At 35.5% G+C, this 27,654-nt stretch overlaps 1 protein-coding gene across 1 annotated transcript in view; it reads left to right on the top strand.

The window, feature by feature from the left end:
- Positions 1-26,960, top strand: part of gprs (speckle type BTB/POZ protein) — a 173,596-nt gene extending 146,636 nt beyond the window's left edge. Inside the window, exons 7-8 of the mRNA XM_067154117.2 lie at positions 9,708-9,890; positions 25,495-26,960. Of these exons, the coding sequence (XP_067010218.1) occupies positions 9,708-9,890; positions 25,495-25,686 (375 nt within the window). The 3' untranslated portion in view covers positions 25,687-26,960. The remainder of the gene's footprint in view (positions 1-9,707; positions 9,891-25,494) is intronic.
- The last annotated feature ends 694 nt before the right edge of the window (positions 26,961-27,654 follow it).

Genomic DNA, 27,654 nt, shown 5'->3' with positions numbered 1-27,654 from the left:
ATTACTGCGTTGATGGGGTGAAAGTTCCTTTTGGGGATCATTGTAAGTATCTAGATGTTAATATAAGGAAAGATCTTCACTGGGGTAATCACATAAATGGGATTGTAAATAAAGGGTACCTATCTCTGCACATGGTTATGAGAGTGTTTAGGGGTTGTAGTAAGGATGTAAAGGAGAGTGCATATAAGTCTCTGGTAAGACCCCAACTAGAGTATGGTTCCAGTGTATTGGACCCTCACCAGGATTATCTGATTCAAGAACTGGAAAAAATCCAAAGAAAAGCAGCTCGATTTGTTCTGGGTGATTTCCGACAAAAGAGTAGCGTTACAAAAATGTTGCAATGTTTGGGTTGGGAAGAATTGAGAGAAAGAAGAAGAGCTGCTCGACTAAGTGGTATGTTCCGAGCTGTCAGCGGAGAGATGGCGTGGAATGACATTAGTAGACGAATAGGTTTGAATGGCGTCTATAAAAGTAGGAAAGATCACAATATGAAGATAAAGTTGGAATTCAAGAGGACAAACTGGGGCAAATATTCATTTATAGGAAGGGGAGTTAGGGATTGGAATAACTTACCAAGGGGGATGTTCAATAAATTTCCAATTTCTTTGAAATCATTTCGGAAAAGGCTAGGAAAGCAACAGATAGGGAATCTGCCACCTGGGCGACTGCCCTAAATGCAGATCAGTATTGATTGATTGTATTGATTGATTGATTATGTGCTTAAACTCATATCTAAAGTTTTCCACTGCTGTGCTGATACCACTTAGTTTTCTCCTTCGATGTTTAATTCTCAAATGCCAGGTCTGTCTTTAAATCTCTGTAGCCAACTGTTAGATGCTGGTGAGGACTCTGAGAGCCCCATGTTTTCATGAAAAGTTTGTGCCTGCCTTGGTATCATAGGACCACTAATCGCCTTGCATTTGCTGAAACCATGTAAATAACACTGCATCCAGTTCTTTTAAAGATGATGCTCTCATTGTTTTTCTTTTAGCGAGTCCATGCGAACTGTCAGAACTCGCCGCAAACTGCAACACTTTGTCTTTATTCTTCATTAGGTCCCACACTGTTGTCACACCAACTCTGAACTCTGATGCTAAATTTGAGACTAGTTCATCTTTCTTAAACCATTCAATTATAATCACTTTATTTTCGATGGTTAAAACTACATGTTTTCTCCTTGCTCTAGATTTCGAACTCAACATTTCTTGACTGTTAGAACAGAAAATAAAAGTTCAACTTTATCAGTCACACTCACCTTTCTTTTCTTTGCACTACAGAATAGCCTACATGTCTATAAATAACGGAGGTTGACTATGATGGACCACTAGGCTGGTTTCTGATTCCAGTGCATTGTGAAATATTCACGATATAGAAGCCTAAGTGGTGAAAATTGACAGAGAATGAGACAAAAGATGTGTACTCGGAGATGTTGCACGCTATCAAAATAAGTTGTAGGTATCATTCTGAAGTGGAAATGACCAGCATACCGTACTGTATGCTTCGTTGGCTGGGAGAGAGCACATAACATTATGTGTCAATATTCGAATAGATAATAAAGTTTGTGACTGTTTAATTTAAATAGCATCCCTCACTTTTGTAACAATCAAAAGTTAAATAATTTTACACAACATAAAATTATGTAATAAAAATTGAAGTCATGGCTTCAATGCTGATTGCTGGTCTATGCACATGTACGTACAGTAGTTATGTTATGATCATGGACTTATGAGTCAGACAGTCAATGTACAGTTGCTCCAAAACACAATACTGTATCAAGATATCTTGACACCAAGAGCTGGGCTGAGTAGCTCAGACGGTTGAGTCGATTGCTTTGTGACCCCAACTTGGCAGTTCAATCCTGACTCAGTCTGGTGATATTTGAAGGTGCTCAAACACATCAGCCTCGTGTCGGTAGATTTACTGGCAAGTAACAGAACTCCTCCAAGACAAATTTTCGGCACCTCAGCATCTCTGACAACTGTCAAAGTAGTTTGTGAGATGTAAAACCAATATTATTATTATTATTATTATTATTATTATTATTATTATTATTATTATTATTATTATTATTATTATTATTATTATTGACATCAAGAGTACGCTCATTCAATTTTGGAGTGAATGTACATTGCTTTTAAAAAAATCGAAATTATATTTTTGGGCGACTATTAGGTTTCATTTCATTATTTTTCCAAATCAATTTTTTGGTAGTTCTACCATTTCAGCTGAATGAACTGTAGATACCACTGTGATGACTTTCTTATCCTTCCAGGAAAGTAATATCATCTCTTGTGAAGATCATCTCCCCCTTCTTCAAAGTTTTCTGTCAGTTCCTGAAGGCTTTAGAAACCTCCCTGTTTGTCTTATAATGCCACATACAGTTATGTTGATACAGCTCTTTTGCCAAATCCACACCAGAATCAAAGTTGTCCATTTACACAGTAAACCCTTGACCAAGATAGGGATACATAAGCTCAAAATTTGTATCAGTCAGTGAAATACCACTAGCATTATAAATTTTGAGAGTACTGATACAATATAGCCTGAATCTGACTTGCAAGCCATCACAAAAATCCCATATTTTGCAATTTTTCCCAGGTTGTATGCTCAAAATTTCAGATGCCCTCACCAAACCAACATGTCTTCATTCAGAGCAATTTTATTTCGTGTGGTGTTCATGGTCAAAATTTTATCACTGAGTCTTTCCAATATAGGCCTAATTTTATACAGTCTGTCAGTACAATTATCATAGTAGTGTAACCTTTTGATGACTACCAAATAAATAATAATAATAATAATAATAATAATAATAATAATAATAATAATAATAATAATAATAATAATAATAATAATAATAATAGTAATAAAATATAAATAAATAACATTACTCAAAACTTAATAAAATTAATAAACATAATTAACCGAAATGTCCGTAGTATGGGTGCCAGAGTTCACCAGAATGGATCCCTCCAATTTTGATAGAGCATGATAAACTTTATATCCCAGGGCGTGTACATAATGCTGCGTACTGGTACATCTGCTGCAGGCCTTACCTAACCTCCTGAAAATGACTAAATAGGTAGGAACTGCACCTAGGTTCATCAATAACTCCACTGATTCTAAAATAGCTAACTATATTCTTAACAAAATCCATGCATGAGCACCTCATCAACACACTAAATTATACATATAATACACACATAAAATATTGCTGGAAGACTCCATATTTACAACAACAACAATGATGAAAACCATAGGAAAACAAAAGCGAGAACTAAGCTACCATTTGTAGATAGTCCGATGAACAATGTACCTGTATGAAGATAAATACCCTTCACTGTCTCTATATCAATTCGACTTACCGTTTCTCATAATCATCAGTTATCACATCACACAGATACTGTACCTTGTAATACTGTGTTCATATATTTTAACACTTTGTAAAGATATATACATTTTAGTAACACACGCTTGTCGATCCTCAACATAATTTATGGAAAGTCTGAGATAGCTTTCACCAACATATAATGCTAGACCTCTACAAGTACAACAACACTTAATGTGTACGCCCTCCACAATTTGTTGATCAGCCACTTTTCATGAACATAACAAGACTACGCTCCACGAACGTTTGAAGTCCAGTCCATTGCAGCCGTGTCACTCCAGTACCGTGTATCAGCACTACTTCCTTCTCGTACAGTGCATCAGTTGTAGTTCTCTTATACAGTGTCGCTGGTTGTAGTTGTCTTCCTTCTCATTCCTTTACAATGACCCCGGTTGCCACCGTATGATCAACCTTTATAGACATCAACATCCCCCTCCTCTCAGATGATACGTCTGGATTGGTGCTTGCCCACCAATCATGAGTGATCTCTAGTCAAGACCAAGCCCTGAACTACTTCTTCCTCCCAAGACAATAACAAACTCTGGGGTTTATTACATGAGTCAACGAACTTCCCTAATACAACAACAAGCTCATCTCATCAGGCTGGGATATATACATGACTCATGGAATTTCCCGACACAAGTACATCACAACAAACACTGGGGTAGCCACATGACTCATCCAAATTACCAGAGTTATTAAAGCAATGTTTTCCCACTCGTGCAAAACAAATTACTCATACCAACATATGTGGATATCTTCCAGCTTACAAATATAAATGGCAAAATATACAAATGAAATACTGATAATGATAATAATAATAATAATAATAATAATAATAATAATAATAATAATAATAATAATAATAATAATAATAATAATAATAATAATAATAAATCGAATAGTGACAATAATATCTCTAACTTCTACATATAATTCGGGGGTGTGATATATGTACTATCACAGTAGATGCTGTCAATGAAGTGCAAGAAAGACAGAATATTTTAAAATAGCATTTGAGTCATTTTGAAAATATAGAAGTTTGAAAGGTGATGGTGTTGGTGATTATTGTTTTAAGAGGAAGTACAATTAGGCAACCATCCTCTATATAATACTAATCAGAAGGAAAAAATGGAAGAGATCTGACACTTTGGAAAATGAAGGTATCGGCCAAAGAAAGACAAGGGCAACGAAGGGCGTGAAAATGAAAGACTCCCTTGGCCTCGAGTACTCTAATACTAGTGATAAAAATCATTGCTATCCGTATTGAAGATACTGAATGTAGGATGCTAAAAGGTTAGTTTTTTCCACCTATTCAATACATATAAATTTTATAAATTAGGAATTTATTATTGATTCCACTTGAGACATGTTTCGCCCTTCACTGAGGGCATCATCAGTCAAAATATCACCTCAAGGTAAAAAATCAGGTAACTGGTTAGTAGTTGACATGTACAAATTAATACATATTATTAATACAATTACAAAAATTAAGTAGGGGAAATAGTTGTACAAAAGTGATGGTTGAACATATAGGTTTATAGATGAAAAGTCGGCACCAATGCCTAAAATTAACATAGTAGAGTTCGGCAGTGGTGCTCTGGAGAAACAGTTGACGCAATCATAGGAAAATAAAAAGTTAAAAAATATTTACATTAAAACAATTAAGGGAGAAAAGGTGTAGTGTTCGGCGTCAATGTTTGTAACCAAAAATTAATGTCAAAGGTTGGTAACTATACAGTATTTACATTGTTCAATTGAACAGTTGAGATAAAGTTTTAAAAATATTTACATTATAACATTCAGCGTAAATGTTTGTAATAAAAACTAATGTCAATAGTTGGTAACTATATAGTAATTACATTATCTAATTGAATAGTTGAGAATTTACAAATATATACATAATTACACAAGAGCAGCTGGTGTGCAAGGATAAAAAATGTTTAGTACCAAGTGCGTCCTGATGTTTTAGAGGTTGGAAGAAGGAATTAGTATTGACATTTCAGAAATATGTAGAGCTGTTTATTTTAGTTAAAATCACCGGGTGTAGGGAAATATTTCATAGGCAAATGAGGTTTTATAGGCATCAAGCTGGAAGTTTTTCAGTTGCAGTGCCGAGATCGGTACGGAGACTGGTCAGTGTGGATGGAGATTCATGGGTATTCCGTGCGTTTGAACGGCAACAATGGTGACAGTTATTAGTGGGTAATTGCTAGTTATATGGGTAATTGCTAATTAGGAAAATGTTGCGGGTTGAAACTTTCGCTTATTCTTTTAGTTGACTTCTGTAGCATCGAATGTGATGTGAAGACATCGGTGTGAAATGCCAGTGAGACAAATTGATATTGTTCCGTGGAATAAAGTATGGCAGACTTCGGGATGAAGTTATTGTTCTTTTCTAGTCTGGTGAGATAGAATAGAGTTGCTTGTGTTGTGAACTGCTGTGGAGAGATTATAATGTATACGGCAACTGCAGAGTCAGAGCTTTAAAGCTGGGGTGAGGCATCTTCTCATTCTGACTGCGAAGAGGAGCCGTAGTGGCACGCCATATTTGTGCCGATGTGCGCTGGGTTCCGGCGTGTTGTTGAAAGTTGTATTGTATGCAGTGGAAGTTATCTGATGTGTCGCTGAGAGGTAATTGATGATGAGTATTGGTGGACTAAGCAGGAGGCTCAGTCGGTAATACGCACATGCGGTTAGCAATGGCGCCATTGCTAACCGCATGTGCGTATTACCGACTGAGCCACCATTGCTAACCGCATGTGCGTATTACCGACTGAGCCTCCTTCTTAGTCCACCAATACTCATCATCAATTATCTCTCAGCGACACATCAGATAACTTCCACTGCATACAATACAACTTTCAACAACACGCCGGAACCCAGCGCACATCGGCACAAATATGGCGTGCCACTACGGCTCCTCTTCGCAGTCAGAATGAGAAGATGCCTCACCCCAGCTTTAAAGCTCTGACTCTGCAGTTGCCGTATACATTATAATCTCTCCACAGCAGTTCACAACACAAGCAACTCTATTCTATCTCACCAGACCAGAAAAGAACAATAACTTCATCCCGAAGTCTGCCATACTTTATTCCACGGAACAATATCAATTTGTCTCACCGGCATTTCACACCGATGTCTTCACATCACATTCAATGCTACAGAAGTCAACTAAAAGAATAAGCGAAAGTTTCAACCCGCAACATTTTCCTAATTAGCAATTACCCATATAACTAGCAATTACCCACTAATAACTGTCACCATTGTTGCCGTTCAAACGCACGGAATACCCATGAATCTCCATCCACACTGACCAGTCTCCGTACCGATCTCGGCACTGCAACTGAAAAACTTCCAGCTTGATGCCTATAAAACCTCATTTGCCTATGAAATATTTCCCTACCCCCGGTGATTTTAACTAAAATAAACTGCTCTACATATTTCTGAAATGTCAATACTAATTCCTTCTTCTAACCTCTAAAACATCAGGATGCACTTGGTACTAAACATTTTTTATCCTTGCACACCAGCTGCTCTTGTGTAATTATGTATATATTTGTAAATTCTTAACTATTCAATTAGATAATGTAATTACTATATAGTTACCAACTATTGACATTAGTTTTTATTACAAACATTTACGCTGAATGTTATAATGTAAATCTTTTTAAAACTTTATCTCAACTGTTCAATTGAACAATGTAAATACTGTATAGTTACCAACCTTTGACATTAATTTTTGGTTACAAACATTGACGCCGAACACTACACCTTTTCTCCCTTAATTGTTTTAATGTAAATATTTTTTAACTTTTTATTTTCCTATGATTGCGTCAACTGTTTCTCCAGAGCACCACTGCCGAACTCTACTATGTTAATTTTAGGCATTGGTGCCGACTTTTCATCTATAAACCTATATGTTCAACCATCACTTTTGTACAACTATTTCCCCTACTTAATTTTTGTAATTGTATTAATAATATGTATTAATTTGTACATGTCAACTACTAACCAGTTACCTGATTTTTTACCTTGAGGTGATATTTTGACTGATGATGCCCTCAATGAAGGGCGAAACATGTCTCAAGTGGAATCAATAATAAATTCCTAATTTATAAAATTTATATGTATTGAATAGGTGGAAAAAACTAACCTTTTAGCATCCTACATACTCTAATACTGTCAGGATCAGAAAAGAACAAGAGTTGACCAAGGGAGGTCAGATAGGATTGATGAAAGTGAGGAGCCTGGCACAAGTAAGTGGAAAGCAGTGCTTCGACTCAGCTGAGGACCCTGTGGTCACCAACCAATGCTCCCAAGTTAAGAGCTCTGGGGCCACTTTTAGTTGCCTCTTAATGACAGGCAGTGGATACCGTGGGGAAGTTATTCTACCGGCCCTACCCACAGGGGGATAGGAGTTTGGAAACAGGGATCTTCAGACCAATACATTTTGACATCAGGTTTTTGAACAATGCCTGTGATAAACTGAGTCCTAAAAACTTCAAATTTCAGGAATGTCAACAGGTTTCCACGTCTGATGTATTGAATTCTTAGTGGATGGTCATGCTGCCATGCTAATTACTTGACTTGCATAAAGGTTTGTTTGATCACATACTCAAAAAATTCATAATTGTGAAAGAGATTTACATAGAACATAATATGTTTCAATTTGAATGTTCATCTCTGAATTCTCTGTGAACGCTAGAGCAGGCAGGCAGTAACTTGGATGACTAGTATCACTCAATTCACATTCTTGTATCATCATATCAACTTCAGAAGGAGGAATTTCATCTTTGCAATTACTTCCCAAGTCTTCCAATTCAAGGGTCTGTTCATCACTTGAATCATCATTATATAAAATGTTGACAAGTTCTTCCTCAGAGAGTTTTTCTTTTACCATGGTTTCATTCATGAACATAACATCCATGGACCATGAGAAAGAGAAGCTGACTGTCTAGTGGGAAAGTATATTGCAAGCATTCCTAGTTCTACAAATAAATGGGGGTCCTTCAAGATTATATCTATGCTCTATGTGACTAACAGGGAGGAAAAAAACGTTCCTTTACCATGTGCATTCAGTCCCCTACCATTGCAAGAGATGTTCAAAATATATGGACTAAATATAAGTGGAGTTTGTTTGCATCAGCACTTAAATGCCTTATCTAACTGACGTCTATGCCCATGAAGGTCTCCAGTACTGAATATATTAAATACAAAGTTTCTGCAAAAAGAAAGAGAAAGCATAATTAAAAAAATAACAAAACATTTTTATTTAATTGAAAGTCATATTTCATTTAAAATTGCACAAGGCAAACCAACACTAGCCCTATAATTCACAAAATAGCACAGATATTCCCTACATAATTTTGTTGAAAACCCCAAAGCTTCTATCCTAACAGATACATATTTCCTATATAACAATTTAAAACCTATAAAATATTTCCTTCAATCAGGGGAAGAGTCGCAAAGATAAGAAATAATCTTTACATTTCAAAGATTGCCCTTACCTTGCTACCAGCCAACACATGCAAAGATTAAGTTCATTTGTACATGTAGGGAAGATGACCACAGAACATGAATCAGTATTTTATAGGCAGCTAGCTGGCAGTTGACTGGACAGAGTTACCACCTTCTCAGTAATGCAGGAAAATAGGGTACCAACTTGAAAATGAAAGTTATCAAGGCAACAGAAAATTCCAGCTAAATGGCAAGCAGAATAACAGTAAGACGTGTAGATTAATCACAGGAGAATCTGCAGTTCATCTCACAATAACAATAATGTTATTGATTTTATGTCCCACAAACTACTTTTATGGTTTTCTGAGATGCCAAAGTGCCGGAATTTCATCCTGCAGGAGTTCTTGTTACATGCCAGTGAATCTACCAGCATGAGACCTTCAAATATCTCCTGACTGAGCCAGAATCAAACCTATCAACTTGAGCTCAGAAAGTGACTGCTCTACTGACTCAGGTATTCAGTCAGGCTACAGCATTAAAAGGATAATGTTGTGGTTCCCTGGATCCACCATCTGTAAAGTATTTTCAGGGTGACAGTTGAGTCAGAGTTCAGCTACGTTTACCAGGAGATATTTATTTTGATTCTCATGATGCTGCTTATGAGTGTTATTGATTCAGAATAGACTGCAATGCTTGAAATCAAAACTTCATGAAGCAATCAATTTGCCAGGAAAAAATGTTTACATTGAATTTTTTCTGTAACAATGATGTAATTCATTCATAACAGGTTAGAAGAAGTAAGAAACATCACCATTCAATCTATCTTCCATAAAAGATAACAATTTCTTCTTTTCTAATGTAGGCAGCCTTGATGTGGGGCAAGAAGTTCTGCGACAACAATCCGAACACACCTCTAAAGGACGTGATAGGAAATTTCTTGGAATATATCCAGTTCCACAAGATCCCGGCCAATGTTCTGATGAGGGAAGTCCATCCTCTGGGGCTAGTACCATACAGCATCATCATGAATGCTCTTGCTTACCAGGTGCGTAAATTCTGTCTACATGTATTTATCATCTTAATGATGTTATATGTGACATGGAGTGAAATATTGTACTGAGTATGTTAGAACTTCTAAAGGATGTGTTGGGAAATTTCTTGGAATATATCCAGTTCCACAAGATTTCTAAACAGGCTCCATTTTCCCTGGGTTATTCTGGATTTATTTTATTTTTTTCCTTTTGTGTTTTCATGTTTGTCCTTGTCTCCTCTTTCTGCTGATTCCTCTTTCCACACTGACCTGCCATTATATTCATCCTATTATTTGTTCCTTTTCTTGTTCCTCTCTCTATATGTCTTCATTTGACACATGTTTATTCCTTTCCAATACTTTTCTAACCTGCCACTCACGGACTTCTTTATTCAGCAGATGGCCCTCTATACAGACATTTTTTTTCACGGAACTGACTTCATTTTACATAAGACACATGTTAAATTAGCTTCATTTAAGTGGACACCTTGAATTCCAGATAACGAACATCACCATTAGCCTCTTCCACTTGTCTTAAGTGGACACTTGACATGTTCCAGGACACTTTCTTTACACAGGGCTATGTAATTATTTCTCTTAATATCATTCTTCAGATATGTGGTAATTCCTTTTGATTGTTTATACTATTTTGAGTCCAAGGTTAACCTTACTGCGGTCACTCTGAAAAACACAAAGTCTAAAGTTAGGTTCAGAAATGAAATCTCTAAACCATTTGAAATTCATACTGGTCTTCAGCAGGGCGATGGATTATTCCTATTGATGTTTAATTGTGTGCTGGAAAAAATTATGCGTGAGTGGAGTAAGGTATGTCCTCCGACTGTTAAAATTAGAAGAAATATTCAACTAAATTGTCTTGCATTTACTGATGATCTGGCACTGTTAGCAAATAGTATAGAAGAAGCAAAATTTCAAGTAGAGGAACTAGGAAAATTAGCAGTGAAGATTGGGTTGAAAATATCTTTTGAGAAAACAAAAATGATGCCATCCTTTAAAGTTGACACTTCACAAATTGTTGCCGGTGGTGAGAAGTTCATAACGTGGATGTGATCATCGAGGAAGTCAATGAAATATTTGTTTTTGTTGTTGTTGTGAATTTATGTAAAAAAATATTAATAAGAATTTTTAGGACTCACAAGAAAGACATTTATATTTATTTAAAGATTATGAGTGTTGGAAGAAAGGCATTTATTTTGGCATTGGAGATCAGAACCTCCTCTGGAACGAACAAGTTCCCTTAAGATCAAAGCAGATTCTATTCCAATCATACTTCACCCCCATAATAACATATGGCCTAGAAACCTGCACAACAACCCAACAAGTGGATAGCAAACTACAAGCCACAGAAATGAAGTTCCTACAAACTATGGTACAGAAGACAAAAAGGGACAGGGTAAGGAATGAAAGAATAAGGGAGGAAGCTGGTGTGTACCCATCCCTGAATGAAAGAGTGACAAGGGCCCGTTTGAAATGGTTTGTCCATGTCAAACGAATGGACGATAGAAGGACAACAAAACAATGGCTACACACAGTTGTGGCCAGAAAACGACCGGTAGGAAGACCTAGGAAGAGATGGCTGGACCAAGTGAAATAGTACATAGGAACAAGAGGAGGCAGCTGGGATGTCGTCTTGAGAGAAGAGTGGTACATGGACAGACAGAGGTGGAGAGTGCTCGTAAACCACACCCAGGCAACTGGAGTGGAAAACTGATGATGATGATGATTGGAGATCTGTAGTGTGCTTGTTGTAACTTGCAATCTGTTAAACAACCTTTTGTATCACCCTGTACTTGCCACGTGGAGGCTTCGATAATGAAATTGCTGCGTTTTGCAATCAAAACCTCTAGAATTTATCCACATATGGTAATTTATTTTAATTGGTCGGAATAATGACCTTCTTCATTGGTGAAAACTTTGGATCGAATCACAGTTTTGTTTTGTAATGCCTTAGCTCATCAGATAGGTATATCCTTTTCATTTGGAGGCAATTCCCTTAACCTTTTTAATTGTGTAATGTAAAATTTAATTTTCCATCCAGGGTTGCCTCCCGTTGTCCTGCGTCAATTTAGTGTATACTGTTTGGAGCTATGCGTCTCTCGCTGATGTCTATTAGGAAGACAGCAACTCTAAAGGCCTCTGCAATCAATTTCAAATTCCTTTGTCATTTTCCTTGTAAATTATATGTAATAATCTGTAAAGCTCCTTTTCTATTTTACTTGTAAGATTGTTGTAATTGTTTTTATATTCCCTGTTAAATTTTCTTTGTGAATTTTAATGGCAGAAGTTGTTTTCATTTTCTTAAATGTAATCTTAATATTTTATTACAACTTTGGTTTTCTGAAGAACCATAGATACGAACCCCGTGGTTCGAACGTGGGACCCCTGTGAACCATTTAGCCATGGAGCCGGACAAGTTCAAGATGAGAAGGGTTTACATGTTAGAGAATTCAAAAGACTTGTTAAGTTCCCAAAGTGGCCTACTTCACTCATTATTTCAACGTGAGTTTCAACCAGATAATGTCAGTCTTGCTTTACACAACTAACAGAAACTCAGAATTTTAATTGGTTATTAAATAACCAATGAAACCATGTTGCAAAATAAAAAGTGAGATAAATGTAGGTGACAGGGCATTCAAAAAGCTCAAAATTTTAACATATGAAGCTCTTGACTCCTTAAAGTTTGCAAATGGAAGTACGGTTTGGCGATTTTGAAAGAATCCAGTTTGTTGAGTTATTGGATCCAACTCACTTCCAGTTTACAAAGAGAGCTTACTTGCTATTAAACTGAACAGTCTTATGAATATTTACCCCCTCTTTAATAGAGAAAGATTGGAAAATGAATTGATTAACATTTATTCCGATATAGAAAAACAAACCTTTACATTATTTTGACCTCAATGACCTTGAGCCAGTGTATTGGAAGAGTCAAAAGTGATTCGTTTAATATTAACATTTCCTGTGACCACAGCTTTCTCTGAAAGGAGTATGAGCACTGTGAAGAGGATAAGAACATACTTGCATAATGAACAACGCAAGACTCAGCAGTCTTAGTACAATTTCTATAAAGGAAAAGCTTGTGAAGGAATTGATGAGTGATCAAGTATTGAAGAACCGTGTGATTGACCATCATGTAACCAAGAAAACTCGACGTTTCAAACTACTCTACAAAAAACTTTACGGTAAGATTTCCTGCCTACCCATTCATTAACTAATAGCTTCGCCACTGCATTCCAGCAGAGTTAAAATTAAATGTTAACACCGCAGTACTTACATTCTACTCATTCATCATCCCCTCATTCCCTTTCATTTCTTCAATTTCGTTAAATTTAAATTTCTCCATTTTACAGAGCTTACATACATCTGACAGCATGATATTTACAACTTGCACCACAGCCTGATTCCCCCTTTTTCGACCAACAAGCTAACATCAGATTATCATAACAGCTGCAAGACACACCAACAACATAGGAATAGAGTACGACATAAGAAGATGGCCCAATGATACCATAACAAATTCATCAAGTTGTCACTAATTTTAAAGTTTAAAAATAGTTTTTAACTAGAACTGCAACAAAAAAGTAACTTCTATCTCTACAAATTGCAAGCTAAAAACACTGGAACTTACATTAATTCCTTCAAAATAAGAACTAACAAATGAACGTAGTATATGATTAAATATTATGCCAAAAACTTCATTGCGTTGGAATGTATTCTCTCATTAAGTCTTATAAAATATTTTAACTTGGAGCATTACTCATCATTGTAATTTTGTACCATTTAGTTTAATTAAGTCATATCTTGGCCACCAATATATTAATTCTTCTCATATCTAATCTAGTTCCTTGCATAACGCCTACATATTAATGTTAAATTCTTAAATGTTCCTAACAATTCTTCTAATAGTCATAGGTTAAATTTTAAACAGGTACCTGGTTCGGTTTTGAGGTGATGATATGGCTGATGATGCCCTTCAAAAGTGGTGAAACATGTACCATTTCATATTTTAATGAGGATTAAACCTTGATTTTATGATTGATTGTATTGAATAGGTGGCAGAAAAAATTAATTTTATACTATTTTATATAAGTGGTATGTTCCTAGCTGTCAGTGGATAGATGGTGTGGAATGGCATTGGTAGACAAATAAGTTTGAACAATGTTTTTTAAAGTAGAAATTTAAGAGGACAAATATAGGAAAAATATTCATTTATAGAAGAGGAGTTAAGGATTGGAATAATTTACCAAGGGGGATGTTCAATAAATTTCCAAATTCTTTGCAATTATTTAAGAAAAGTCTAGGTAAACAACAGATAGGGTATCCACCACTTAGGTAGCTGCTTTAAATGCAGATCAGTGGTGATTGATTGATTGATTGATTGATTGATTGATTGATTGATTGATTGATTGATTGATTGATTGATTGATTGATTGATTGATTGATTGATTGATTGATTGATTGTCGCCCATCACCTCCAAGGAAAGAAAACAAAAATTGGCGATGAAGACTAGAACGAAGACGATGAAGAAGATGATTTATGTAACGAGAAGTCCTAGCGATATGCCCTATCAGCCATGAAAGATATTCAGTCATTTTAGGCTAGCAAAAAATTATGCAGAATTGTTCGACATTATTTGCCATGGTCACATTTTAATTGAGAGCCATGCTACCAGGGATAGTTGTGTCCAGCGTACAATTCTGGATTACCGGAAGAAGTTAGTGACAGTACTGTAAAGTATTACTATTGATATTATTTCTATAAAACATGTAATATGTATGAAATAGGTGTACTTCACAGTGCATGGTACTACAATCCGTTGTTAAATCAAGTTAACAACAGACTGTAGTACCGTGCACTGTGAAGAAGTTCTAAGCAAGAACAGATTTGTGTTAGTGCTGATGAACTAGTGTATATAAGTGTGTGATTAGTGCTATTATTGTATTTACTATCACACAAAATAATATGAATGTACTGCTGGATTATCTAACGGAGGTATGTACTTTCAATTCCTATTTTATTTTTTAACCACCTGTATATACCCGAATCCTGCATACAGTGGGAAAAAAATTCCAGTCCCTTGAGTTTCCGCTGAGGATAGGTTTTACTGTATATGCCATTATATATCTCAACTGGGCTATTCCCTCGGGGAATGTATGGAGTTGTTCAACTATTTGCAATGTTTTGGGATTTTTAACTTTTGTGGAGGCCCTCCTCCTTTTCCTATCTCTTTACATAAATATGTGATTTTAACCTGTATAGCTGAAGGAGAGAATTCATATATTCTTGAAACATGTAATATCTATTCTTGAGTGTATAATGAATTAAATCTTTTACATGATTAATTTGGTACAGTATTGACTAGGCAGATACACCAACATAACTAGTTGATGTTTTGGGATGTTAAGAATGATTTAAGTTCATGTGACGTAAATGAAGTTTTTTCTTTACAATTTGTCATATGTCACACTGACACAGACAGGTCTTCAACTATTCATCAACTATGGTAAGGAGGTACTGATTTCTTGAATTCATTGGTAGAGAACCTGTAAAATCCATATGTAATCTTTCAATTAGTCTTCCTTTTCTATGAGTGTCTCTGTTGAGTTTCGTTTAATGTCTGAGAGAAGAATGTAATAGGACATCCTGCTTGACTCTAAGTTGCTCCTATTACAAAATCTGATGCATCTGTCTCTACTCTGAAAGCTGCATCATCTTTGATAGTTGCAACTGTGGCCTTAGTCTCATCATTCTTTAAGGATCTAAAGGCTGAAACTGCTTCTTCTGAAAGAGGAAACTGATGTTTTACCCACAGAGGATGCATCTTTTCAGAAAATCTGGGTATCCATATAATAATAATAATGTTATTTGCTTTACGTCCCACTAACTACTTTTTAAGGTCTTCGGAGACGCCGAGGTGCCGGAATTTAGTCCCGCAGGAGTTCTTTCACATGCCAGTAAATTTACCGACACGGGGCTGTCATATTTGAGCACCTTCAAATACCACCGGACTGAGCCAGGATCGAACCTGCCAAGTTGGGGTTAGAAGGCCAGTGCCTTAATCGTCTGAGCCACTCAGCCTAGCAGTATCCATATACACTAATAAAAAATCATACCCAGGGCCCATTATAGAAAACCATAAAAGTGGTTTGTGGGACATAAAACCAATAACATTATTATTATTGTGAGATGAACTGCAGATTCTCCTGTGATTAGTCTACACTTCTTACTGCTATTCTGCTTGCAATTTAGATGAACTTTGTGCTGCCTTGACAAATTTCATTTTTGAGTTGGTACACCTTTTTCTGCGTTATTAAGAAGGTGCTAACCCTGTTGAGTCAACTGCCAGCCAGCTGCCTACAAAATACTGAATTGTTTTGATATCTAAAAAAATTGAGTGAACCTTCTTCTTCTTCTTCTTCTTCTTCTTCTTCTATTGTAAATTTAATTTTAGGGTCCAAATCATTGAAGATGTTCAGAGTATTGTGACTGTCATTGAATTCCTTATTTATTATGGCATAAGTATCGTCAACGTAGCATATCCAAAGGTCCAGTCCTTTGATGTGACCTAATATTCGAGTGTGTTCTAGATGATCTAGGTATATGTTGGCTAAAATCCCTGAAGCTGGAGCTCCCATTTGGAGCCCATCTTTTTGGTATATCTTATTACTGAAAGAAAAGAAATTGCGATTAAGCACGAACTTCAGGATAGTTATGAAGTCTTCTATTTCTGGTATACTGATATGTTTGTGATCTAATAGATTTGTTTTGATAATCTTGATGGTGTCTTTTATAGGAATATTAGTATAGATTATGGTGTGGTGGTAGGTAGTTGTGTGGCGGTGAAGCTCCCTCAAACTGTGTAATTTCAGTGTGTTATACCTTGTGTATGCAGCTAGAAAGGTATGTACTTTTAACAATTAGCATTTTACTATCAGACTGATAAATACGTGTGCATCAAAATTCTGAAAGAACAGTAAAATTCCAAATAAAGTGAGTACGGATTGTGTAGGTTAGATGTAAACAAAGAGTAGTGAATGCACTGTTACCAACAGACAATATCAAACTAAGGGAGTACTATCGCCGTTGAACTATCGATTCGCCGTTTCGCAAGTTCTCCGCTATGAATTCATGTGTAAAATGTGGTAAAACTATTGGCAAACGGAATAGTTCACAGAAAATTAAGTGCAGAGCATGTCAGGGTTGGTACCACAGCAAATGTGTTGATTTAACAGAACAGGATGTGGACATTATAGAATCGGAGGGACGGTTATGGAAGTGTAAGACATGTCAGGTTGTAGCCAGTCGTGATAAAGCCCAGGCGCCATCTGTTAGTGATATCTACCAACTACTAGCTGAGTTGAAGAATGAAGTAGCGAAAGTAAAAACAGAGATGGAAAGTGTAAAGACGGAACTAGAGAACGTGAAAATAAAGAACATGGAAACAGAACGGGAACTGGGCAAGAGTTTAGAATTAACTCATGAGAAACTTGACACCGCCGCGGAGCTAATTAAGCAACAATCAAAAGAAATAGTGCTGTGCTTAGAAAACATTGACAAACTGAAAGAGGAGAACCTGCAACTTAAAACGCAGCTTAATAATGTAACATTGCAGCTTGACGATTTAGACCAGTATGGTAGGAGGAATTCCATCGAAATTCATGGAATTCCTGAAACGAAAACAGAAGACACGCTGGAATTAGTGAAGGTGTTAGGTCGAGCATTGGACATTGAAGTGAATAACGAAATGATCGACACCTGCCACAGATTAAAGAAACAACCCCATCAGTCTTCAGCGGGAATCATTGTGAAGTTTGTGCGGAGAACAGATAAAGAAAACTTTATTCGGAGACGTAAAGTGAAGAGGAATCTGAACGCATCCCAGCTTGGCTTTCCAAGTAATGGAATAATCTACATAAACCAGAACTTAACTCCTTATCGTAAGAAGATTCTTGGACATGCGCGCAGATTGAAGAATGAGAAGAACTACACGTATTTGTGGGTTGATCCTTCAGGCAACATAAAGCTTCGCAAGCGGGAAGAGGACCAGTACGTGTATAATCTGAAAACACTTGAAGACGTCAGCAGGTTAAACTAAAATGACTTATCTCTCAAACTCATAATGGACTCTAATATAATTTCTATTTATTATCAGAATGTGAGAGGACTCAACACCAAACTAAATGAATTTTGCGTAAATAGTACTGATTCAGAACATGATATATTGTTAATTTCCGAGACATGGTTGAGTAGTGACGTCAGCAATAGTGAACTCTTGGATAATAGGTATAATGTTTATCGTAGAGATAGAATGGGTACCAAGAGGGGAGGAGGAGTACTTATTGCTGTCAATCAGGAGATCATGTCACAGCAACTAGATGTAAAATTTAAGGATATTGAGGCAGTATGTGTTAAAATAGTGTTGCACCATCATACATACTACATTGTATCTGTATACTTTCCACCTGCCAGTGATCTAGAAACATACTTAACATTTTATAATTTATTTGAAACTAATGAAAAACTTCAAAGCCAGGATATCATACTTGTAGGCGATTTCAACCTTCCATTGATAGTTAGTTCAGATTATGATATGTTAAATGGTGGAATCGCATACAAGTCCCTAGCTAATTTTATGTCTCTGTATCAATTGAAATCTCTCAAGAATGTTTTGAATGTTAATGATAGAACTCTTGATCTCATTTTAACTAATGTAAGTGGTGTTACTGTGAGTAGAGAGCAATATCCGTTAGTCCCAGAAGATCCTCACCACCCTGCACTAACAATTCTTCTAGAACCAAGAGGTGAACGTGATCGAATAAAGCAAACTCGTACTATAGCGTATGATTTTCAGAAAGCAAATTTTCTTGGTATATATAACATGTTTCGAGAAACGGACTGGTCTGAGTTGGAAAAAATCGAAGATGTAGATGAAGCAGTAGAATATTTTTACGTGAAAGTAAATTCTGTATTTGAAGCCACGGTCCCTAAAAGAGCATTTTTTTGGAGAACTAAATACCCGGTTTGGTTTACTTCGGAAATAATCCATAATATTAAGTTGAAAGAATTGCATAGAAGACGACAAAAAAAATTCTGATCATAGTAAACAAATATATAAACAACTCAGGAAATATGTTAAAACCTTTATCAACAAAGCGTACAATCGTTATATCTCTGAAATTCAAAACAACATCACGAAAGATACTAAATCATTCTGGAATTTTATTAAAAATAAGCGAACTCAAAAAGATCCACCCTTACAGAGTATGAAACTTAATAGTATAACGCTAGGTAATAGTCAATGTATCTCCAATGGTATTGCAACGTTCTTTAAATCTGTTTATTCTTCTTCTCCACCTTCTTACGCTATTCCTGATACACCGCGATTACTGGTAAACGATTCCCTAGGAGTAGAATTTATAACCACAAGTGAATATAAAGCAGCTATTATGAAATTAAAGTCCAAAAATCATGTGGCCCTGATGGGATACCTCCCTACATCCTAAAAGCATGTTCTGAAGTGTTACTCATTCCTCTTCTGAGACTGTATAATTTGATACTTAAGAAGCAGACATTTCCCAAAGCGTGGAAAATATTGAGAGTTTGTCCAATCTTTAAATCTGGGGACAATAAGATGATTGAGAATTATCGACCTGTCTGTATTTTATGCGCTCCGTGCAAAATCCTAGAACAAATTTTATATTGTCGTATTTTCGCTCATGTAAAGAGGGCTATAAGTAAATATCAGCATGGCTTTATGCCTGGTAGATCAACAATAAGCAATCTTGTTAATTTTGCGCAGTATTCTTTTAATGTTCTACATAGGCAGGGAAATGTTGATGTAATTTACTTGGATTTTTCAAAAGTCTTTGACAAAATTGATCACGATATTTTATTGGAAAAGCTCTCTGAATTTGGAATGACTTCGCCAATGCTATCACTGATTTCATCTTACCTTAGAGACAGGCAACAGTATGTAGCATATCGCAATTGTAATTCAGACATTTTTTCTGTCTATTCTGGTGTTCCACAGGGTTCAAACCTGGGTCCGTTGCTGTTTAATGTTTATGTCAACGATCTCCCATCTAAGGTTAAGTTTTCAAACTGCCTTTTATATGCGGATGATGTGAAACTTTACAAAGAAATAAAATGTGATGGAGACATCGACAAGCTTCAAAGCGATTTAAATCAATTATACGAATGGAGTATAGAAAATAATTTACATTTCAATATAAAGAAATGTTGCTTCATGAAAATTACACATGGAAAATTCCCTAAAGAACACGTGTACTCTATCAACAACGAATTACTGACGCAGGTTAATTCAATTAATGATCTAGGAGTACGCATCACAAACAATTTGTCGTTTAACTCACACATTTATGACACAATTAATGATGCCTACAAAAAACTGGGCTTCTTAATCCGACACACCAGAGAGCTGAATAATGTCCAAGCCCTCACACTTTTGTTCAACACACTTGTGAGGTCCAAACTTGAGTACGCGTCGGTAATTTGGTCTCCCATTTACAAATCTTATCAAAACCATGTGGAGAAAGTTCAAAAACATTTTGTACGTTATCTTTACTTTTAAAAATATAACAGGTTTGTTCCTAGCAGCATAATTCACTATAAAGATCTCCTGAAAGAATTTAACTTCACTTCATTATTAAACAGACGTATAATAAATGATCAAAAATACCTCCATAGAGTTATCAATAATGTGGTAGATAACAGTTACTTTCTACAACAATTCTCGTTCAATACCCGGAAAGGAAGTTTAAGACACAGACATCTCTTGTTTCTTCCGATTTCTAAAACAGTATTTTATAGAAGCTCACCACTGTTCAGAATGTGCACTACTTATAACGTCACAGCTCAAAAATTTCCTGATCTTGATCTAGACTTTGCTGTTAGATACAATTATTATGTAAAATTATTGAAGAAGGCACACAGTTGAAGTAATGGTCACACTATGCTGGGCACTTTGAGTTCAGTTCACTATTTCTGAAGGTTTACCCTATAGGTGTATATAAGTACTATATTTATACTTATTTCTTGGTTAATTTGTGTTTCATTTTTGTGTTTTATTTTATTTAAATTCATATAATTTCATATAGATGAAGAAAATTTAGGGAAAACTGCAAACAAATTATCATTACTAATGTCTATTTGCACTTAAGATTTAATTATTTAACTGGTGTCAGTCTAAGATTGGAGTTATACCTTTTGTAGATCCTAATTCCTAATTTATTTTATGTTTCTGTTTTTCTAATTTTTAATTCATTTTTAGATATTAAGTATTTTAGGTCATAAGTCCACTTCGAACCTGAAAAAGTCTACTTTTTAAATTAATTTTTAGATATTACAGTAAGTGTATTTAAACTTGAAAAAGTATTAATGTGCTGTAAATTCCGTTTGCTACTCTACTTGTTAATAATGTTGTATATTTTTATTTTTAGATATTAAGTTCTTTCTAACAATTGTTATTTTTAATAATTAATGCATAATGACTAAGCCACCTGTAATTGGAGAAACATCTCTGTTGGTGGTATGAAATAAATAAATATGTATCTTTATTATCAAAGGAACATGTTATATGAGAAGAAATTAATTTAAAATCTTTAATTACCTTGCAAAATTCACTGGAGATTTTTATCGAAATTTTGGTGTAAAAAACATAATTTTGTGTCAGAAACTTATGAATAAATTGAGAAGTTTTATATATAGGACTTTTGTACCTCCGCAGTTACTACTGCAGAAACTTTGAGAGCTAAATTTTAATAGTGTATCACTTGGTTTCTTTTCATCTTACCTTGAAAATCGCCGGCAACGTGTGACAGTTGGAAATTTGAGTTCAGGATGTCCCTCAGGGGTCGGTTCTCGGACCACTGTTATTTATCATCCAAATTAATGATATATCAAAAGCTCTTAAATTCTGCAAATTGCAAGTGTACGTGGATGATGTACAGATTTACTATCATTCAAAACCGAGTGATATTGATACTGCAATTACTAAAATAAATTCTGACCTTCAACATCTTAGTGACTTTGCAAATAAAAACAGTTTATTAATGAACCCAAATAAGACTCAAGTTATTATTATCGGTACCAGTAAAAACCTATATTCACTCAAGCAACAGAACATCTCCCCAATAATTTTAAACAATAAAATCATACCCTACTCTACTTCAGTGACCAACTTAGGAATTATCATGACTGAGACTCTAAACTGGACTCAACAGGTGATAAGCACATGTAATAAAGTACATAAATGCTCATATCCCCTGAAACAGTTCGCTAATGTATTCTCTGTTCAACTTAAAGTGCAAATAATTCACTCTCTTATACTACCTACACTTGACTATATTGACACTGTGTTGACTTAAATAATCTGCGACAGTAACAAGAAACTGGACTGGAGCCTGAACAGCTGCATAAGATATATCTTTAATCTGCGATATGATGCTCATATATCACCTTATTATAAGGAGCTGTCGTGGCTTCGAGTGCACCAGTACCGTGAACTTCACATGCTATCACTTCTGCACAAAGTACTTTCCACTAATACTCCTGACTATCTGCACCTTTTTCTTACCTCTTGTCCTATCATGAACACAATACAAAATCTGGCTCCTCTCTTGCCATACCTGTAAACCGTACTGCTCGTACTGCTATATACAACCGCTCCTTCATAATCTCTGTGTCTAGATCATGGAATTCACTACGTGCGAACATTAGAGACAATCCTTCTCATTGCAAGTTTAAAGTGGCTTGCCGCGAGCATTTGCTGGGTAGGTCCCGCTGACTTGCTAAATAATTGTTGAGTGAATGAAGGAATGAATGAGATGAATTAATGGATTACTGCAGTTACATCATTTAAGTGTATGTTATTTTGTGTATTTTAAAATTAAGAACTCTTTCATTATTATTATTATTATTATTATTATTATTATTATTATTATTATTATTATTATTATCATTTGTTTTGTTTGTATTCAAAATCATAAGTTATGTAAATGTATACTCATCTAGTGGTTAAGTGTAAGAGAGGGCTTTGAGCCCTAACTTCGCCACAATAAAGGCATTATCTATCTATCTACGTCCTTTTTATGTAGTTTGGGCATAGCCCTTGCTTTTGGAAGTCCTGGGTTCATATTTATGAGTTTCTGTGTTTCTTGTTCGTTTAAGAGGAATGGATGTTTCAAGAAAGGAACAATCATAGTTCACAGGGACAATAACAGAACCCAGAATTGAATATACATAAAAATTTAGCTCCTGAAGTCTTGTACATTTCAACAGTATTTGCCACTGACTATAATAGATATAACTGTTTTTCAGTCTCAAATTACCCCTGAGTCTCTCTGCAAGTATTGAACATTTATGGTGTCAAGAGGTTCAATTATTGATCTGTTATTGCACAAAATCGGACACTTGATTTCTAGAACCTTGGAAATATGTCCATCCTTTCCTAGAACCAACCTGTCTGGTGTAGCAGAAAGCCAGGGTTGTTTAAGGTGTATTACTACCCCCGAGGTTAGAAATTCCAATCTTATTGAAGAGGAGTACTCTTTCAGGGCAATGCCCTCGATAGCCTTGCCATAAATGAGATTTCTATGAGCCATGGGGGTTTCTGCAAGGAATATTTTTGCTAATTTATGAGGGCTCCACGTTCTACAGGTCCAATGGGCTTGACTTGAAGCAGAAATACGTAGTGACTGCACCTTCAATCATTCATCACATTCACTTGGAAACGTGAGTTTTAAATACAATATCAAGTATATATTCTGTTGTTACCATAATATTAGAAGTATAAAAGTCATCTCTTAAAACAAAATCTTAAGAACTGAACACTATGGGTGCGTTTTGAAGTTGTAGCAACTCGTTTATGAGTTTATTAAAAAATGTTTTTATGCCAATAGTCACACTATAGTTGCACAATTCTTTGCATAAACATTTGGCTACTGATTCACACTCTGTTTTCAGCTCCTCTCTAATCATTTCAGTCCAAAGTGAATTATCTAGATCAGATTCTTCTACTTCATCGATGGTAACAACAGCAACCTTATCAGTTCTCGCCCTTTTCTTGGAAAGAGATATTCAGCCTTCTTCCCTTTTGCATATTTTACGAACCCTAGAACATATAAATGCCTTTGCTGGCGAGGTGTAGTGTTTACTGTGCACTATGTCTTCTAGTATGGGCTATATCAAATTTGTTACATTCATTGACCGGTCTCAGTCTCATCCTTGGCTTTGACAATATGAAAGTGACTGAGGTATGAGTGATGCTAGCAATACCATTCCTTATGCAGCCAGTCCCTGTTATGAATGGTGTGAAAATATCACTCATAGGGTCGGTTGGTGCATGTATTTCAGTGGGCTTGGCAGACTAATATGTAATAGCAACTGCTGGCTCAGTGAGGAAAGCAACGGTAAACTACCTCACTCCTCATTTCCCCAGTACACCTCTTCAGTGACACCTAGGCTATTTATGACAGCTGTTGGCAGAGCTGCAGAGGATCAAACCAGCCTTCGAGCTGAATACCCAACATACATACATAGAACATATAAAATCTACACTGTATTAATCAAATTGTGAGCACTTCAATTTATTACATAATTAAGGTGATAATATTATATACCAGCTGTTTTCAAATTTGGTTTCCCCTATTCTTGTGGCAGATTTATCTTACTAAATCCTGAATCAGAATTGCAGTACTGTGTATTGGCACATACATGTTTACCAGCCACACAGTCACAATTTGAATCAACACAGTTTAGTTGATTGTCAAGCTGCAATAGAAATTTGAAATATCAAAGATTTCATTGGCTCAAATAAAATTAAAATGTAAAATATACTATATTTAACAATAGTGAGCTACCATAATTACTTCAACTGTAATCTTGTACAGGTATTTACTGACACTTGCCTGTCTTACATCAAAGTCAGTAAGTGTACAACTTGAAACAGTTTGTCTTTCTCCAACTTGTAACATGCAGCCACTCTCAACTAGTCTCTGTGCTTTATTCTTTGTTGATTTGCCACTATTTTGGTAGTGTATGTACTCAATCTTATATTTTATTTCAACTTCCATAACACCAATTCATATCTTGATGACACGATGCAATGATATTTTTTGCTGTAACTGTGGCGTGAGTCTTCAGCTCAGCGAGATACATTCTTCCCGCAACTCCGCCAGAGCACTCTGTAACCAGTACTGAGTATGATCCCTCTAGCAGTATGTGTAGCTATATTATTTTGGCCCAAGATTGATACTTGAGACAGGATACTATTTCTGCAATTATTTTGGGTAAGTAAGGAAAATCCAAGGGATAAACCACACTTATGATAGCCAGAAAATCTCACTGGAGCCTGATTATAAACCACTGAATTCCTAGTACTTTTCATGGAATACACCATACCACACTCAACTAAAGCTATGAAAAAGTTTATAGAATTATGCCTAAATAATAGAAACAATATTTTATTAATTTATTTGAAAGAAATGCAACCAGATATAATGATTACTGATGTTCAACTTTCCTTGTAGGTTGACTGTGTGCATGACTGATGTTACCGTGCCTACAGATCGGTGTGTGTTGCAGGCAGACCCCACAAGTGTCGACCCCGCCAAGCTCTCCCCAAATCGAGTGAGGCGGTCCGGCCAGGGCCGTTCCATGTCGGTACAGAGCTCTCTCGACCCATACGGCTCGAACACAACTCTGAGCTCGAGCGGCAGCAGCGAGATGGTGAGCAGCGAGGGCGGCGGCGGGCAAGGCAAACATTCCTCAAACTAAACTCTCATACCATCTGAGGGATACGGGTAATACTTCTAAAATATCATTCACTAAAACTGACAATAAATGATGAGGTTGCACCTTCATTTTCTAACCTGAACAAAATTATAAACGTCTTTAAAATCACCATTATGAACTTCAGATATGACCTCAACTATAAGCTAATAATAATAATAATAATAATAATAATTGTGGAGATGATGATGATGAGGGTGATATCAGTAAAAGAAATATTAATAATATATTTATTATTATCATTGCTGTCACCTTGAAGTTTAATATGTACATATCTCCAATGATATAATTCAAATTTTCAGAAATCATTCTATTTTAGACACTGTTGCAGGATAATACTTATGAAGGATGGTATGTATCATGCTCAGAGTAACTAAGATTTGTAAAATGCATTACATTTCCTTAAAATGAAATTGTTTGTCAATTCATACTTAGATTCAATATTTCTGATCAGTGAATAATTCGAACACTAAAGATTTACATTCATAAGACAACAACAACAAATTCCAGTAGTACTCTTTGGCACAACAGCTCATCAGTCTGATGAGTGTCTCCAAACTATAAGATACATTAATGTCACATTAATGCTTCCAGGTCATCGTTACACATAATGACTGCAAAACATATTGCCGCCTATGAAACTCTTACCTTTTATATTCCGTAGTTTGATGTTAAGGGATCTCAATTTGTGTGCAACAAATTCTTGTTAATTTCAGTAATATTTTTGTACTACATGTTGGTACATACTGTACTATGTTCATGACTCAGTTTATACCTAAATGATATTTTTGCTGTGAATTTGCAGCTGGCCATTATAAAGAAAAGTTTCATTATATATATATAAAACTTCATTAGATCAGGTGGTCATGGTGTATAAAACTGGAGAGAACATTCACTGAGTAGTAAACATAAGTGTTTATTCTTAAACAAAATATTATCAACAAGATTATTTTTAGTGGTAAAATATATACTTCCTATTTTTTAACTTATTTATTTATTTAAATATTTACTTTTTTTTCTAGATACCTGTTAAATAACGCAGTTTTTGTCATTAGTGAATCTTTATGGAATCTCTGAAGAAATTTTGCAAGTCTCCAAAATTCAGTCCATATCAGATTTATAAAATTACTTATTGCAAGTACATTTCTGCCAGATACAGAATTCAGAGTACTACCATATTAAATATAAGAATAGTAAAATTGAGTTCATCATCGACAGAATACTGTACTAAAGCTAGTTCAACTAATACAGGAGATAAACCCCAGAAAAATATGATTTTTGTTTATTATGTATTCACAAATATAGTAGGCCTATGATGACAGATGAAACTGTTTTATTTATTGCATTGTAACTTGATGACTATGACTATTTATTGATTTATTTAGCTAAGCACAAACTGTTTTATATTGTACATTATAACATTTTATAGGAACATGACTGAACCGCCTTTTCCTCCTCCTCCTTTTTCTCATTCTTCTTCTTCTTCAATTGATTTATGCTATTAGAATTTCAGCAATCTCTAACATGATCTGCATTTAAAAAAATTACATTGTGCTTAATTCAAACCAATGAATTGAGTTCTGGAGCCAAAGTATCCTTATTTGCCCAAGATCATATCTTTTATTAGTTTTCCTTTGAAAAATTATTTGGAGCAGCAGGTATTTATTGCAGTGCATACAAATAAAGCGTTCTTCTTGTTCATACTTCTGCATGGTCACCACTGTTGGCTGTACTGAGAATGGCTTTCTGTGCTTTTCCATTCACCTGCACTGAGGCTAACGCCTATTGTAATAATCATCAGTGCTTTGCACACAATGTGTGATGTGGTATTATCCATGATCTGTTGATCAGCCCATACATGCTACAATGATATTAGAATGGACCAGCATATCTGACCTACTTGAGGGACACACTGCCTGTACTGCTGGAACATGTGCCCCTATCAGTTCACCA

This window comes from Anabrus simplex, chromosome 1 (genome assembly GCF_040414725.1).
Source record: "Anabrus simplex isolate iqAnaSimp1 chromosome 1, ASM4041472v1, whole genome shotgun sequence".
NCBI classification, from domain to species: Eukaryota; Metazoa; Arthropoda; class Insecta; order Orthoptera; family Tettigoniidae; genus Anabrus; species Anabrus simplex.
The sequence above is the reverse complement of the archived record's forward strand: the minus strand, read 5'-3'. Positions and strand labels throughout refer to the sequence as shown.